Genomic DNA, 17,827 nt, shown 5'->3' on the forward strand with positions numbered 1-17,827 from the left:
GAATGAGAGACCTACAAGCCCACCGATGTAAACATCTGCTTCTAAGTACGTACCCATTCCTACTGCTAACACCCCAAGTAGGTTTTATGTGTAGCCTGCATGGTACATGTATGTTGTGTGTAAGTAAACCAGGGTAAGGGAGGCCTGTGGTGTCCATTTCGAAAATCTTAACTTGGCCTTTTGCACAAATTGGAAGTGAGGTTGTTTTGGAAGACAGTGGAAGATTTCTGCTGACCTTCATGAAGTTGGAGGGAGGAGACGTAGACACTAAAGTAAGAGGAGACAAGGTACCTTTAGAAATATAATTAGGCTTTTTGCTGACGAAGGGGCTCATGCACTCGGATCCATGGGGGATCGTTTTCACCTGTATGCCCCTATTTAGATGTACTGTTTGCTACAAAGATGTGAACATTTAGGATAATGCCCTTGGGGCCACTTATTTATGTGATGTAGGAATCCAGTCACACCAATCAACAAATACCCCATGGTAGGGTGTGGTTCTCTCCACTAGTCATGAGGAGGCCCAGAGCTGTAGGGGCTGAAACGCGTTGACTGTATATTCTCGGGAGGTTGCAACCAAAGTTGAATTTTGTTTGTAAAGAACTTTATACCATAGGCCTTCCCATCTCGCACATGTGGATCTTCAACATAATCTGTATGGACATCACATGGCTCCTTGAATTAAGGAGAGGACTGTTGGTTTAATTATTGTTGTCTTTTTGTTTATTGTTTAGTTGTTTAGATTTTAAGTGTTTGTTGGATGTGAGACACTGACTCGAAGGATTTAAAATGTTTACTTTGGTCTTACTTTGGTCGATGTATATACAAAAATGACTGCTACAATTTGAACTGTTGTCCTAGTTGGTGGGATTGGGCAAGATGCTTCGATTAAAAAGCAATTTAATTGCATGCTCAATGATAGATTTATTGCATCATTGATGGAATTTATGTGTGTATATTTTTTCCTACAATTTGACCACTCCTTTCCAAGACATTGGATTTGTATCCCTGAAGCACTGCCATTTGGTGGATGGTAGGGGTGAGCGGTGGGAATATAGATTCTGTTTTGCGGGTGAAAGGGACCATTGAGGTAAGGTCTATCCTTTTCTCTTTCCCTGATCACACTTCAATTGGCTCACGAGAGCTGGGTGCAGAAACCACACATCTTTTATTCCTCTGATGTGAGTCCTAAAGAGGGGAGATTTCCCTGCTGTGAGGAGCATCACTCTGTACAAAGGCTGTGTCTGGTGAACATCCTGGAAAGGTCACTTGAAGGGAGAATAAGCTCACACTTGTTCTGAAGGTGAAGACAAATGATACACATCTCCTGCCCGATGTTGTCTTATAGGAGGTGCAAGTTGTAGCATGAGCCGGGTGCTGATAGGATGAATCAAAAAAGGAGGGCTGCAAAGAGTGATTTGTGTACCACACTGTCTGCAGGTAACAGGAGAAGAGTTGCTTGTACCTGGCTGCTGTGTCCAGAAGTAATCATGGCTCGACCTCAATCACTGTGCCAGAAGAAAATGCAGCTTGACCATAGCTGCCACTGAAGAAGAAATTGTGGCCTGAACCGAGCTGCCTTACCTAGAGAAGTGAAGTTGGTGCGTGGTCTTGTGGCCCAGTTGAGTTTGGCCGCTCAGCCCTGAAAGACCGGCCTGCTCGTGGCCAGGATGTGATCGGCCAAAATGGGTCTGCACAGTTGGCCGCAGAGCACCTGCCCACCTGTTGTGTTACCCAGACATATACAAGGACCACCATCTCTGTCTGTAGCCCGCAGTCTACAGCTATTGGAGACGTGAAGCACCAACCTCTCCTAAGATGTGTCTGCCAAGCGGGCTCAAATAGCCACAGAGGTGGCACTGCTGGAGTTGTTGGTTCGTATGTTCTCCCAAAAGCAGGAAAGAGTATGCACAGAGATGAAGCTGGGAACCTGACAGATTGCACTGAATCCATCACACACTGAGCAGCCAAGGTTCACCTGTGAGAACTGTAAACGTGAACTGTGAAAGACTGAGCAAAAAATTACAGAGGGAGTCAACTGCACTTCAGCCTAATCATGCTCTCACTTTAATTCTTTGGGGAAGGGTAGCGGTATCATCAGACCTCAGTGCCCAGGATATTAAATTGCATCTTGCCTAAACTGCATGTGCAGTGTTTAGTTCAAGTGCACAAGAAAGTACATTTCTGATTGAAAATAAAGCACTGAGTTGGTCAATCAGTTATTGCGCCACTGTGTATCTGTTGAGTCCTAAGCTCAAGCAACTGCACACTATTTCTGTGAGTAGCTTGTGGGTGCTCACCATTGCTACCACTGGAAGTCAAGTGCTGAAGGGGTTGCACTTGGTCCAGTTTGCAGAGCCATAGTAGCACGGACCCCAGAACACCAGAGACAAAAAACCTCAACCTCCTGCTTGCCACGTAACCCCCTATCACCATCCCCCTGAAGCTCCCCCCTCCCTCCCCCCAAAAAAATAGAGTCTGACGGGGCTCTGGTATTTTCTAACTGCAGAGAAAGAGATACTTACACATCAGTTACTGATGATGGAACATTCTCGTCCACCCATTTGAGATCATCATCCTGTAGGAGAAAGGCAACTTAACATTAGAGAATGCAGAAGAAAAGAAGATAACAAGTGGTGTAGGGTATATAAAAACATGCTGCTGGAAAGTCAAAAACAAAGAAAAGCAGTGCGTGCCCCCTCTGCTCCTCACCCCAAACATGGAATTTTATGAGATTCATGTTCACCAACAGGGAATACTCAACATCAGCAGTAACTTTAATATTAGAACTATAAATAGGTTGGCATATAACTTATTTTGGAAAGGGCAAATAGAGAAGCATATTAAATCTATTGGTCCCAATTAACAAAGTTTTGAGCAAAGACCAATATCTATGCTTTGTAGGTTTACGCCTTCAATTTAACAACTTTTAAGGGATTTATGAGACCAACCATAAAGACTACATGTTGAAATCTTCGTCAGTAGCTTTACATCATTAACCTTTCTTCCCTATACTTAACCCTGGAGACAGTTGCCAGAAATAAGAATACTGGCCACTTGCATTAGCATATGTAACTTTGGAATTTTTACTGTCCCTCTGAGAAATTAAGCATGCAGATAAGACAATATTATGCTCTTTTGACAAAAGAGCCTTGATCTTGCTGACTCTAATGACAGATATTTGCTGCCACTCAGATTGTCTACCATCACAGAAAGCCATGGGCTTGAATGGCTTATGCTTCAGAAAATATAAGACAGGATTTAAATTCCACTGATGAGTCAGGTTCTCTCATGGGAGGGCTGTGAAAAAGTGAGATACAAATCACATAGTACACCATCAACTTCTAGGTTAAAAGTGCTATTGAGTATGCACCAGTAAGCCCCAAAGACCAGAATGTAATGTTCAAAGAAATTGATCAGTGTCATAGCCAAATATGTGATGATCAACAAGATGCTTTTTAACGAAATTATGAGAGGGTTTAAGTTCAAAATATTTTTTAGACCTGCATTCTGGGACATACATTCAAGTGGCAGGACATAAGCAGGTCGCAATTCACTTTTTATTTTAATGTGATTACTTTCTAGCAGGGCACACTATGACAAAATTCTCCTGACAGAAATCCAAACGTGTGTATGCTACTTTAAGGGCACTTGCCATCACTTCATCAGTGGAAAACAGGGACGAAGAATTAACTTCCTGTTAGTGGGCAGGATGTCTGTCACCTGACAAAACATGCAGTTCTTCGACAAGGGGGGAAAATTGAAGGGCAAATGATTCAGAAATTGTACAACCCGAATGGGCATACCAGAATCATCTTCCACTTAAATGATCTCTTGAATGTGTCAAGAGTCTGTTGAATAATAGAAACAAAAAATAGGGGCACCTAAGAAAAAGTCCCTGACCAGTTCAAGAAGAGAAACGTATAAAGTTATTTTTTTTATTTCATACTCCGAGGCCAAGTTGTGACACTGATAGTTGTTCTGAAAATTCCAATTTGGGAAACGCCCCTTTAAACAAGTTAGAACCTTTTTTGACTGAGCTTCCAATCTTCAAGCGCATGATGGAGTCTGCTCAGTATATCTGGTGCCACATTCTTCCCTTTTAGATGAGACACAATTGAGACAATAAATTTCTTCAGGGGCTTGTTCACAGCTGAGCTTGTGAAGATGTTTAGATAAAGCAAAGTAGACAATGTGTCTGTTGGGGCTTGAGCAACTTAGTTTTTGAGTACAGCAAAGAGGAATTTAAGCCCAAAAATGTGACCTTAAACTAAAGGTAGCTGACGGGATGGTCTTTGACTAGAACTGTCTAGAGTCCATGAGTCTAACTAACCAGACAATGAGCCGTCCAGCAGTACTTTAATTAATCTGTGTAAAATGTATGGGCATCAACTCAGGGTTACGCTCAATAACTCAGGCCTTTCGCCATAACATTATAGGTTAAGATCAGTCAGGACAGAGATGGAATCCTTTCAGGGGAGATATCTAAATCCAAGAGGTTACAACAGAGGTGCATGCTCTTGGCACAACTTGAGATATTACAACTGAACAAACTTCCTGACCATCAATATTGGGAAGATAAGCATTATGAAGTTTGGCAGGGTTTAATGGGAATTGCACATATTGGTGAATTGAGAGTGTTGAGTGATGCAGTTGATTTAAATAACACAAATATTCTGGGGTTGTTATAGCCTCGTGTTTTAAATGGAAATTCCAACTGACAACATTTACGGCACTGGCACGTATCAGTGGTTAGAAAATGCTTAGTCGTCATTTTTGTGGTATGTCACTCAAGCCGTTACTATGGGGTTTTTCTTGCAAAATCACATCAATTTTGTTACCTCCAGGTGTAGATCAAAGAATGCTGTGTTGAAAACTGATACATTTGTGCCTGCTCAATACAATGAATCAAAATCTCAATGTTATTTCAGTGATGAGCCCCAAGATTCGCTTTGGTTTTATGCATTACTGCTTTAGACAAATTTATGTCTTCAACATTATTGGCTCTTAGTCAGAGACCTAGTGAGACAGTTAGTTTGCATCTGTTGCTTGTAAAATCTGTTCAATGGGTCAATATCACACAATCCATGTGAGCTCAGGATTGGCTGATTTGAGATAATATTTTCTGAGGAATGATTTAAGCTCATGGGGTCTGTACCATCACAAATGCAACTTTATTTTATTTTTTACAATGGACTGTCAAACAGATTGTGTGCCAGCCATCTTCACTTTTTTTTAAAATACTAAAATAAATTATGTTATATTATTCTGGTATATATGCAGGTGACATTCCAGCCTATGAATATAAATGTTGATTACAAAGTACAACTATGAATCTGTGAACTATTGGAATTACAGCTAAGAAAGATGGAACCCTTTTTAAAATTATGAGCTGGGGACTAATAGTGACAATACTTTTTGCCTTTTAGGACGCATAAATAATAGTAGTGCATTCTTAACTGTTTAAGTTATGTATTCATTTTAATAATTGCACATGACTGTTTCCGAGAATAGGTTCTTACCTAAAGCAATAAAGTTGACTTGATTTAAATCCCCGTTGCTGATGACGTATGCACTGAGATGCTGAGAGCAGCTAGCTCCATCCTTATGAAGACGAAACCCACAAATAATTTTAAAGTTATGAGATGTTTATTTGTAGATGATGAGACTGCCCTGGACTTACAGTAAAATCTGCACTATTTGCCCGACACAGATTGTTTCTCTTTTTTTCACATTCTGACCAAAAAACATTTATTCTAACGGCTGTAGGAAAGCACCCTTTTTGGTATGGTTAGACCCCACTTTTTGCCTGGTATCCGATGTGATTTAGACTGAAAGTGCACTGGGTGGGTTCCTGCTAGCCAGGTCACCACTGCCAGATTTCTTTCCTAAATCTGCACATTTGTTTCCCCAATAGGCAAGACCTTCAGCACCCCCTGTAAGTCCCAGGAAAATGGTACCCCTGGTACCTAGGACATGGGGTACTAAAAACGGCCCCTAAGGGCTGCAGCAGAAATTGTGTCACCCTAAGGGACCCTCACCAAGCACATGACAGGATGCCATTGCAGGCTTTGTGCCTTGGTGCAGACAAAAGTAAAAACACAACATGGCCTGTGTGCCATGTCCCCTAACACTGCATGGTATATATGTAAGTCACCCCTCTAGCAGGCCTTACAGCCCAAAGGCAGGGTGCATTATATTACATGTGAGGGCATATCTGCACGAGCAGATATGCCCCTGCAAAGTATTTGTCAATTCTCAGACATATTAGGTGACCAGGGAAGCCATTTTAAATACATGTGCTGGACACTGGTCACTACGAATTCCCCAGCTACATGATGGATTCACTGAAGGTAGGGATGTTTGGTATCAAACATCTCCTATTGGTAAACCTACACTGATGCCAGTGTTGGATTTACCAATACATGCACCCAGAAGGGACCTTAGAGGTGCCCCCTGAAAACCTACCAGCTACTAGTAGGTTGACTGACTTGTCCTGACCAGTTCAGCCACCTTAGCCACATTTCTGACCCCCTAAGGTGAGAGATAGGGCTCTCGGAGCCCAGAGACAAAAGTCTGCACTGGGTGGGGTTAGTGACACCTCCAGACAGGATGGACATTCCAGGGTGGGAAGCCTCAAAGGCCTGGCTGCCTTTGTAATGTAATCCTGGTCTCTCCAGATGGCGGAGATGACCAACCTGTCCTGAACCCACTTTCTGGCTGCAAGATAAGTGGGAAAATTAGTTAGATTAGAGGGTGTGCCCACCTCCTGCCAGTCCCACCCGTAAAGTGGATGAGCTGAAGTAGACACCACTTTTTAAATTCCTCCATCTTGTTGTGGGTGGAATTAGACCTCTAGAGTCAGTGTTATGCCCACTTCCCAATGGAAGTGATCATAAAGAGGGTTTAGTCACTTTAAAGGTGGGCAACCCTGTAACACCCCTAAATTGAGTATTTAGGTGGCACCCCTGAACCCAAGAACTCAGATCCTGATGACCTAAGAAGCCCAAGGACATCAAAGAGTCGCACCAGCAAAAGTGGAGAAAAAGTCTACTGGGTTGGTACCAGGTCAGCTGCTGTCTGCTACCCTCGACGGACTCTGCACCAAGATACGACTTGTCCTGTAGCTGAGCATCCAGAAACCTAAAAGGACTGCCTGCCTTAAAAAAAAAAACCTCAAGACTCCCATGAGTAGGGGACCTGCTCCCCAACCAACTCTAAAGGAAGGACTCTGCAGCCTCCAGAACCGCAAAGACCAAACACCTGAAGTCCCCACTGCACCCGCCGTCATCTACCTAATTTGGAGTGGACCTCCGGTACCAACAAGGTTCCACAGCTCCCCAGAGTCCATGTCCATCATGATTTAACCCCTTCTGGACTCCCCAAAGTCACCTGCAGCCTCTGCACACATGCCATCTCTCCTGCAGCCTCTGTGGTGAGAGAAACCTGACACCTGAATCAACCACTGCAGCCGTCGCCTATGGCCCGATCTGAAGTGGGTCTGTGGTGTCATGACAGCCCCCAGCTCTCCTGAGTTTGAGTCCACTGTGGTTTCACCCTTTCTGGACTCCACTATTATGCCTGTAGCTTCAGACCACAGGACCCCTCAAGCACAAGTGCTCCCGGACCCAGAAGCCCATCACTAAAGGACAGCCTTGCATTCGACGCTCCTAGGCTTAGGAGAAGATGACCAAAGGTGCTCCTATGTCCCAGAGCACCCCACATTTGTTACCTACCTATTGGGTCTCCGTGAGTGGCTTCCTAGCCAGAGCCTGCAGCTTTTTTCCCCCCAAGGAGACCAATCCCCATTTAAATACATTGGTCACCCAACGTTGTACTACACCTCTCCACCCAGCTGCCCCAGTGCTGCCAGGAACGATCTGTTGGTGTGGTCCTGATCCTTGCCCAATAACAATAATAATGTTGTATAGTTCATGTTTGCTGAACTTGTTTTCCTCCTATAGGTTAACACTGAAGAGCTCAAAAATTAACTGCACTAAGTGTCCACTTTTACAAGAAAAAAGTATTTATGCTTCAAAATGTGCTTACCTTGCAAGCAGTTATTGGTTTAAAAATATATGCAAAAAGAAGTATTTTTCTAAAGGGGTCTCAGATTTATTCTTTGATTGTGTATCTCATTTAATACCTCTATGAGTATAAAAAATGCTTAGCACTACCCTCTGATAAGCTTACCTGCTCGCCCACACTACCACAAAATAGAGCATTAGTACTATCTACTTTTGCCTCTACAAAAAAATTGGGGATCCACTGGACTCTCTGCATGGTGTACTTTTTAATACACCATATAGAGAGCCAGCGTCCTACAGCGGAACTCAAAGATTTTGCAATCACAACTCCAGAGAGGTATTTTAAATGCTGAAAACAAAGTCGACTTTAGTCCCAAATTTTTTTGAGTTATGAAAAAACTATGTAAATAAGCATGACATCAAATCTCCACCTGTTCATTGGTAGTGTTGACTAGGCCTTTATTTGTTGTTACTGTAAAGGCTCCTTTGTTTCCTCTTACAGCCAAAAGGAAAATGCTGCACGATCCCAACAAATTAATTCTACAAACCTGCAGACACTTTCTTTGTCTTAGCTCTCCTAATTTTGCATGTCGTACCTGAACATAACACTGATTTATAGCATGGTGAGAAAAGCATTCTATCATGACATTTTGCTTGAAATTCATATGCTTTTGTCTTTGTTCTACAACTGAAGAAGCAGCTGGACTTCTATTTTTCCAAAAAAAGTGTCCTATTCTTTTTTTCATGCTTCAACAACCATCAGCTTAAATATGACTTTGGGATGGCTTTACCTGTCTCACCAGCCTCAGCTCATAGAACAATCATTAGATACAAATATATTCTCAAACACAGTGGCTTTGTGTCAACCCTCTTCCATCCACTGGTTGGTTGAACTGTCATTCATAATTTAGATTGGTTCTTCTGCACTGGAAATGACTGCATTTTGTGTGATACCATGTGGACATCCGCTAAAAATAAGAGCAATTCAGTGCCAGGTCTGGTGGGCTAATACTTTAATATGTCAATGCTGTTTAATTCCCTTTATTTATCCTTGTAAAGTCTTGCAGTTGAGACAGCCTTAGCTGTGCAGCGAAACTACCGTCAGGCTACTGTTTTCCCCCCAAAAACAATCATTCGAAATGTATTGGACTTTGGTGAGCAGGCTTCATCTACTGGGCATTTAAACTGTCATTCACATTTTGTTCCACCCACCACAGCACACATCACGGGCAAATATGTCAGCCCACTTTACCATTTGGCTACCTCCACTTTGTCTGATAGTACAAAGCCCATGCATATTGCTCAGCCTAGAAATAGTTCCTTTGTGTTCAGTTTCAAAGCTAGTTCAAAGTTAGCATTTTTATTGATTTAATTTTTTCTTTGAATAATTGATGATTAGTTTGACTGCAATAAGGGTGCCCTCACTTCAGGCGCTTTATTTTCAGTCTCCTGTTTGAAGTTGCTCTTATAAAGTGTGAGAGTGGTTTTGTAATGTTGCCTGCAATTTCAGTGCTTGATTAGGTTTTTATTTGTTCTTGTCTCCTTCACAAATAATAATAATAATAATAATAATAATAATAATAATAATAAGAAGAACCATCATAATAAGAATTGTTTAAAAAATAATAATCATAATACTACTAATAATAACAATTACAACAGTAAAACAGCCAAATCAGTGAATGTGTTTTCATTTCCAAATTTTTATTGCAAGCATATGAAAGACACGTTAGGTGGAAGCATTTTAAAAAAAACTTTGTGCTATAAGCTTGCAATAAATATATTTAAAGAAATACCACTGCAACACCTTGCCTAGCTCAGACATTTTAGGTTTTTCGATGCTTGTTTTATGTTTCTCATCATTTACTTGTCTTCAGATCACAGTATTTCAAAGTCAATAGCACAGTTCTCTGCAGCAGTAAGAAACTGCACTGTTTATTTTAATTTTACAGCAGTGGTTCCCAACCTTTTGACTTCTGTGGAGCCCTACTTTATCATTGCTGGAACCCGGGGACCATCACTGAATCATTATTGGAATCATGGGACCACCCACTAAGTCATTACTGAAAGCTGGGGACCTAATCTGTTAATATTATTTAAATTTCTAAGCAGTCGTGGAACCCCTGAAGAGGCTTTGTGGACTCCCAGTGGTCACCGGACCACAGGTTGGGAACCACTGCTTTAGAGCATGTGTCCGCCACATTCAGCTGGCGACGTGTGTTTTTTATTTCTGCCGACTTATGACAATGCTTGTTTGAACTGTATTCAGCTATGGTCTTTTATACTTTTTAATGTGAACTCTTTAGTTGCTGTTCGCCACTTCCCACACAAATCACACTGCCCCTTCATACTTATGTGAATTTGTGGAAATAAAACAATTCAATATTGCAATACATACATACAAAAACACATACAAAATATAATTTGTATACCTATAGTGTAGAGTTCCAAACTAATATTATGCCTCCTGCCCTCCCCTACAGGGAGTGCAGAATTATTAGGCAAATGAGTATTTTGACCACATCATCCTCTTTATGCATGTTGTCTTACTCCAAGCTGTATAGGCTCGAAAGCCTACTACCAATTAAGCATATTAGGTGATGTGCATCTCTGTAATGAGAAGGGGTGTGGTCTAATGACATCAACACCCTATATCAGGTGTGCATAATTATTAGGCAACTTCCTTTCCTTTGGCAAAATGGGTCAAAAGAAGGACTTGACAGGCTCAGAAAAGTCAAAAATAGTGAGATATCTTGCAGAGGGATGCAGCACTCTTAAAATTGCAAAGCTTCTGAAGCGTGATCATCGAACAATCAAGCGTTTCATTCAAAATAGTCAACAGGGTCGCAAGAAGCGTGTGGAAAAACCAAGGCGCAAAATAACTGCCCATGAACTGAGAAAAGTCAAGCGTGCAGCTGCCACGATGCCACTTGCCACCAGTTTGGCCATATTTCAGAGCTGCAACATCACTGGAGTGCCCAAAAGCACAAGGTGTGCAATACTCAGAGACATGGCCAAGGTAAGAAAGGCTGAAAGACGACCACCACTGAACAAGACACACAAGCTGAAACGTCAAGACTGGGCCAAGAAATATCTCAAGACTGATTTTTCTAAGGTTTTATGGACTGATGAAATGAGAGTGAGTCTTGATGGGCCAGATGGATGGGCCCGTGGCTGGATTGGTAAAGGGCAGAGAGCTCCAGTCCGACTCAGACGCCAGCAAGGTGGAGGTGGAGTACTGGTTTGGGCTGGTATCATCAAAGATGAGCTTGTGGGGCCTTTTCGGGTTGAGGATGGAGTCAAGCTCAACTCCCAGTCCTACTGCCAGTTCCTGGAAGACACCTTCTTCAAGCAGTGGTACAGGAAGAAGTCTGCATCCTTCAAGAAAAACATGATTTTCATGAAGGACAATGCTCCATCACACGCGTCCAAGTACTCCACAGCATGGCTGGCAAGAAAGGGTATAAAAGAAGGAAATCTAATGACATGGCCTCCTTGTTCACCTGATCTGAACCCCATTGAGAACCTGTGGTCCATCATCAAATGTGAGATTTACAAGGAGGGAAAACAGTACACCTCACTGAACAGTGTCTGGGAGGCTGTGGTTGCTGCTGCACGCAATGTTGATGGTGAACAGATCAAAACACTGACAGAATCCATGGATGGCAGGCTTTTGAGTGTCCTTGCAAAGAAAGGTGGCTATATTGGTCACCGATTTGTTTTTGTTTTGTTTTTGAATGTCAGAAATGTATATTTGTGAATGTTGAGATGTTATATTGGTTTCACTGGTAATAATTAATAATTGAAATGGGTATATATTTTTTTTTGTTAAGTTGCCTAATAATTATGCACAGTAATAGTCACCTGCACACACAGATATCCCCCTAACATAGCTAAAACTAAAAACAAACTAAAAACTACTTCCAAAAATATTCAGCTTTGATATTAATGAGTTTTTTGGGTTCATTGAGAACATGGTTGTTGTTCAATAATAAAATTAATCCTCAAACATACAACTTGCCTAATAATTCTGCACTCCCTGTAGTAAGTCAGAGTTGCCATCATCGTGACATCCAGAGGCATCAGGGATCCAGAGCGGTTACATTTTTTTCTGTTGTGCTTCTTGCGCATGCCGTGAGGTACCAGAATCAGAGCACTCTCATTTCTAACAAGATCTCATTGACAGAGAAACACGTCAGAAGCTTCTTTAATTATTTGTAGATTGCTTTGATGGTATTATACCAACCCAGAGCTGAAATACTGGGTCTGGAATGGTTAGACGCCTTTATCGTTTTCAGCTTTGCACTGACAGCACTAGCTTTTCCTATACTTGGATACTTGGCTGCAAAAAATGGCAAAAGGCTTTGTCACATTTCTAGCTCAAAATGGATAGCATTGTGCTGTCCAATGTTAAAAAATTCAGCTAGAAAACAGTGATTTGAGGTGGCAGATATAGAGGGTTGTTCGTACTTCCAAAAGTCCCTAGCTCACGGCTGTTACTGGAACTACTGAACAGATTAACATCAAACTTAGCATAAAAGTAACATTTCACTAAGAAATCTTTGGTTGGCTTGGTATAAATCACTTCAGTAGTTTTTGATATATTATCATTTGAAAAATGTACCAGGTGGGCATGAGAAGGTTAATTAACATTTTGGTATAATCTGACAGCTGAAAATATATTTTTTGATGCACTTTTATCTTTTGTATTGTTTGAAGAATATGCATGACATTTTGCAGAACGATAACATCACTTTACTCTTGCTATGTTCAATCTTGTACAGCTTCATCAAGGGAGGGCCCTATTAAAAATGGTGGCAAAAGTGTTAATTATCTAATGACATCAGCATTGTGTGAGGAATCTGTAAAACAATTTGGTAGGTTAAAAAAACTTAGTTTTCTCACGGTATGTCAAGTTCAGTTTCTATTTACCAAGGCATTGCACAGGTAAGGGGTGGGAGGGTTTAACAACATTTTTACTTTCTAGTATTGTTGGCACTATTTGATAAATTTGAATGATATAGGGTCGGCAGATAGCAAATTAAACCCAGGGCAGACATTTCAGGTTTCATACCAATTCAATATGGGTGAATAAATAAAATTTGGGAAGCAGGGGATGTCAAATGATTTTTGATTTGCTAATAACTTTGGCACCCTTTCATGGATCTGCATGAAATTCTACAAAGACTCATCTTTGTTAAATTACTCTTGGTGTTCTCAATTTAATAAAAGAGCATAAAGAGGGTGGGGTCAAAGAAGTGTTTAATAGAAAGTGCAAATTTGGAAGAGGTTGATGAACATGCAATAAATCTGTTGTTATGTCAAGTCTCAAGCAGATCCATGGGGGGATAATGAAAGTTTCATTCACTATTGATGGACTCCATCGTCTCCGCAGGGACACCCCAAAGCTTTTGCTGAACCCGTTTTGTTGACTTTTAGGACTCTGCGCTTTACCCCTGCTAACCATTCGTGAAGTGCTCCCTCCCTAATACTTGGTAAATTGGCCTACACCTGTCACATTAAATTTACTTATAAGTCCCTAGTAAATGCTACCTGTACTGAGGGCTTGTAAATTAAATGCTACTAGTGGGCCTATGGCACTCACTGCACCACCCACTAAAGTGGCTTGTCTCAGGTCTGCCATGGAAGTTTTAAACTGCCATTTTGACCTGCCAAAATACACCTTTTCCTGGGCCTAAGCCATCGTTCTTAATAATGTGACATTCCAAATATAGGCGCTAATGGCTCCTGTGGGAGGGTGCATTATATTTAAAAAGTAGGGCATGTGTGCTTAATTTGTACATATCCTGACAGTATATAACTCCTCAAATCATTTTTCATTGTTGCAAGGCTTCTCTCTCCAATTGATCAACATTGGGTTACCTTATTACATTTAATAAGCGATAACTTTGGAATGGAAACAGATAGAGGTATATTGCTCACACTCAAATGAATAATAATTTAAAACCCTCTTTAATGGTGAAGTTAGAAAAGGTCACTTCTAGAAAGTTGGCTTTATTTTCCGGTCCTAAACTTTGGTGCCCTTTGCCAATATCCAGGGTCACATGACTGAATGGCTCATCTGTTGAGGTTATTGTGTTGCTTCTAGACAATGACACAAAGAGGGGCTTAGGTGTGGCCAGGATGGGCCATCCTGGCAGAATTACTAGGAGCTGTGCCCAGCCCCACTTGCCTTTCAAAAGGACTGTGCCTCACACACAAAGGAATCTGATACCAGGCCTGCATGACTTGTCACCACCAGACAGTTTGAAGCCTTGACAGGAGAAGGGAAGAACCTTCCAGAACCAGATGTGGGGGTAGGACAGGGAGTCTCTCCACACACAAAAACTGGTACCAGATTTGAATACTTGATCTCCTGAGCCACACATCAGAACACTCCACGACCTGTGGACATTGCAGAAGGTCTGCCCTGCTGCCAGAGGACTTCCCTGCTGCTGAGGGCTGTTATTCTAAGTAGAAAGACTATACGGGCGCATCTTCATCTTAGGCTAACCTGAGTGACTCCAAGGTTTAGCTGGCTAACCTCCGGCCTGAGATACATGGACATGACAAGCTCCAGAGGCCTCCCTGGAACTGCCTAGCTGACCTGCTTCACTGGATCTGCCTTAACCTGCAGTTGGACCTGTCACAGCTCTGCAAGCCTATATTGGAGTGAGTTCCTAATCACCAAGAGGTGCCTCCCCAGGTCCTGGACCCTTGACCAGCACCGCTTAAGCTCCTCTTATAAAGAAAAGTTTCAATGTTGGGACACTGCCACTGGCGGAAACCATCAAAGCAAAGCTCAGTTGAACCCCACTCTTCACACTACAGTGACTGCCACAGGACAGCAGCAATGCAAGAACTGCAATCAGCTCTCCAGCGATGACAGCCCATGCTAATTGGCCTGCTTTTTGTGCTACAGTGACAACCCTCTACGATACATTCCGTGCTTCTTACAGCCTCCTCAACTCTGAACGGAACCCTTTGTGGGAGACATTGAGAAGGTAACTTTTTCAGCTGGACTAACCTAGCCTCTGTATCTGACCCATGTTCGATTATGGTCAGTCTGAATTTATGACTTTCCCTCGGTCTTGAAAACCAGATGACCGCGAGCGGGGCTTTGTGCTTTTAGGCACTTTTTCTACCTACAATTGTAAAACTGCATTTCTCCTGTTCCACTGATTGGATTTTATTCATTAAATAGTTTTATCCATTCAATTTTACTCTGTCAAAAATTGTTTGAGATTTTTCTTGTGTTATGTTTTCACGTTATTACTGTTTATGTGCTGCATAAATACTTTACACTTTGCCTCAGAGTTAAGCCTGATGCATTTGTGCCAAGATACCGGAGAAGTAAGAACAAGTTAATATAGTGGCTGTTGTGCTTCACCCTGACAAGGATTGTAGTTGTTCCTGAGTGGGGTTTTCACCACCCTCAGCAAATAACTTAATTTCTTACAGCAATTAATGTTGGTGTTGTCCGATTAATCTTCAAGAAATTTCAGAGACATCAAGTTAAGCTCAGTGCAAGAATATCAGGTTTCACACAGACAGTATGGGGGAGGATAAAGTTAAATGGAAGAGTTAAAAAAGCCAGAGCCTACTGTCAATCCAAAGCCTTTGCATACGGTGGTTGTCTTCCTGTGAGGCTCAGGCACCACATGTGGCTGAAGATATCAGCCGCTGCACAGCAAAACATGTAAGCAGAGGGGCTTGTGCGCGTGTGGGAGTCATTGCGGTCAACCACCACCAGCAAGGCCTACAATGTAGGTGAATGCAGTATATCATAAAAACCTTGAAATTCACATAAACAGCATAAAGGTTAGTTATGGTTCACCAAACACAAAAGTGAAAGGCCCTGAAATTTACCAGATATAGTAAGCAATGCGCACCTTAACCCATGTCCCTCACTAAGATTAGTACTCCAATTTGCTGATTGCATATGATAAAAAAGCCACCCAAAAGGAAACAACAGCAGGTTCATGAGTTTTTTCCTGCCCCTAACAATAAACACAGAACTGCAGAAAAGTCACCACGTATGCAGATTCTACCAACTCTTACATTTAATTTGCAGTCAAAAAAAACTGCAAATCCTTTTCCACAATCTGCATCATGAAACTGATGTACAGATTGAATTACACTGGTAACTCCCCGCTAACTGTTGCGGCTTCACCCACACGTGGTCACCTCTGCCAACTTCTGTGTATTTCTTGGGCTGCCACCCTTGTCACTGTCACAAAGCAATACCCATGCACCAGAGGTGCAAAAAGAAAACTGAATCCCTTTGGAAGCAGACTCAACATCGAAACTATATTTTGCATGTGAGCTTCATTTGGTGATATAATTTTAAAATATGTATCTGTTTTCATAGGAATCATGTTCCTTTTATTTTAGCTGGATATGGAAAGTATAAAGGGCAAATTAAGGAAAAAGGAGAGTTGTGGCAGGGGCTGCATAGAAGGTGCCTAAAGGAAATATGAACATGGAGCGCCCATGAAACAAAGGAAGGAAGGAAAGGTACAAAAAGATATGAGCGGGGACGAATCAAGTGCATTGAAAAGGGTGAGCTGCAAAACAACACTGAATAAGGACTGCAGCACCCTTCCAACACTATTCCAAGATGTATTGTCACATATTCTTATTACTATTATTTCTAATCCAATTTCATTACTCTTACATTTTTTATTTTCTTACTTCTGAAGGCGTTTTTTACTCTATAAATCCAAATTCTGTTTTAATCCACTGCACTGTGACCTAACAGCTATTCACTCTTGGGATTCCACAAGAGATTAAGATTACCCAGCAGTGACAGGCATCTGAAAAAATATGTTACAGGGAGCACTTTGTGATTCATGGCCCTGATGTTCTACATATCCTAAGGATAGTTTCAGAATCTACAAAGCAAACAAATAAGATTGCTGTGTTTACTTGCGCACTAATAAAAGCAAACATTTGTAACCAATATAGTTTTCAATGGCAAACTTTACTCCATATTTACATTTGTAAAATCACAGTCAAAATAACATTTGAAGTAGTGGTGTTTGAAAAATTCTGCTCCGCTGGTGGAGTTCTACCCACTCCCCTTGGAGTGTGGAGTTCCGGCAAAACATTGCCAACTGCCGCATGGTGGAGGTTTTTCTTGCGTGCAGCTCACCAATGTTAAGTTGGCAAGCGAGAATTTCCGTCCTTTATCGTGATTATTTGGAAGCTAGAATGCCACCCGGTGAGATTTCTCAAAGCAGGCTGTTGCAGCAGGTCTCAATCGTTTGTGTTGGGAAAGCTGCTGCTTGAATAGAAAGTCTACTCGGGTGGCAGAAATAAGTCGCACCCTCTGGCGTGCTGCGTAGTGCCAGTGCGGAACAGGCTCCCAGCACTAAAAATCAGTGAGAGCAGCGTGATATGGCCACATTCTGCTCACTGAACTCCACGGAATCTCGCTGAGATTTTATGTAACTCCACTGAATTCAGCAGAGTGGAACTCCCCTAATTCCGCTCAGGCCTGGGAACTAACAGCCCAAGGAGGTGCCTCCTGGTACATTCTCTGTACTCTTCAACAGATGTAGCCAAATCACTGAAAGTGTTACTGAAGGACTTTTTTACTGTCTTTCATTTCTATGTCAATTGGACTAACGTTTAGATCATAATGTTAATACTGTAAAACTCGATGTTGATGCACACAATAATACATTTATATAGAAGAATGAAATCGCATCACTATTGTCAAATGCACCCCTCATGAACTCTTCATCAACCCTGCCTAAGAAGTATTTGGTCAGACAGGCTCTGAGACACAGGCCTGA

At 41.8% G+C, this 17,827-nt stretch overlaps 1 protein-coding gene and 1 long non-coding RNA gene across 3 annotated transcripts in view; one reads left to right on the plus strand and one right to left on the minus strand.

Annotated features, from left to right (window-relative positions):
• The window catches only part of LOC138260363 (uncharacterized), a 70,342-nt gene that overhangs the window by 47,441 nt on the left and 5,074 nt on the right, over window positions 1-17,827 (plus strand). The window lies entirely within an intron of this gene.
• The window catches only part of TMEM87A (transmembrane protein 87A), a 140,156-nt gene that overhangs the window by 17,499 nt on the left and 104,830 nt on the right, over window positions 1-17,827 (minus strand). For both annotated transcript variants that reach the window (XM_069208783.1, XM_069208782.1), the window contains exon 18: window positions 2,526-2,578. In XM_069208783.1, coding sequence (XP_069064884.1) covers window positions 2,526-2,578 — 53 coding nt within the window. The remainder of the gene's footprint in view (window positions 1-2,525; window positions 2,579-17,827) is intronic.

Source organism: Pleurodeles waltl, chromosome 9 (genome assembly GCF_031143425.1).
Source record: "Pleurodeles waltl isolate 20211129_DDA chromosome 9, aPleWal1.hap1.20221129, whole genome shotgun sequence".
Classification (NCBI taxonomy): domain Eukaryota; kingdom Metazoa; phylum Chordata; class Amphibia; order Caudata; family Salamandridae; genus Pleurodeles; species Pleurodeles waltl.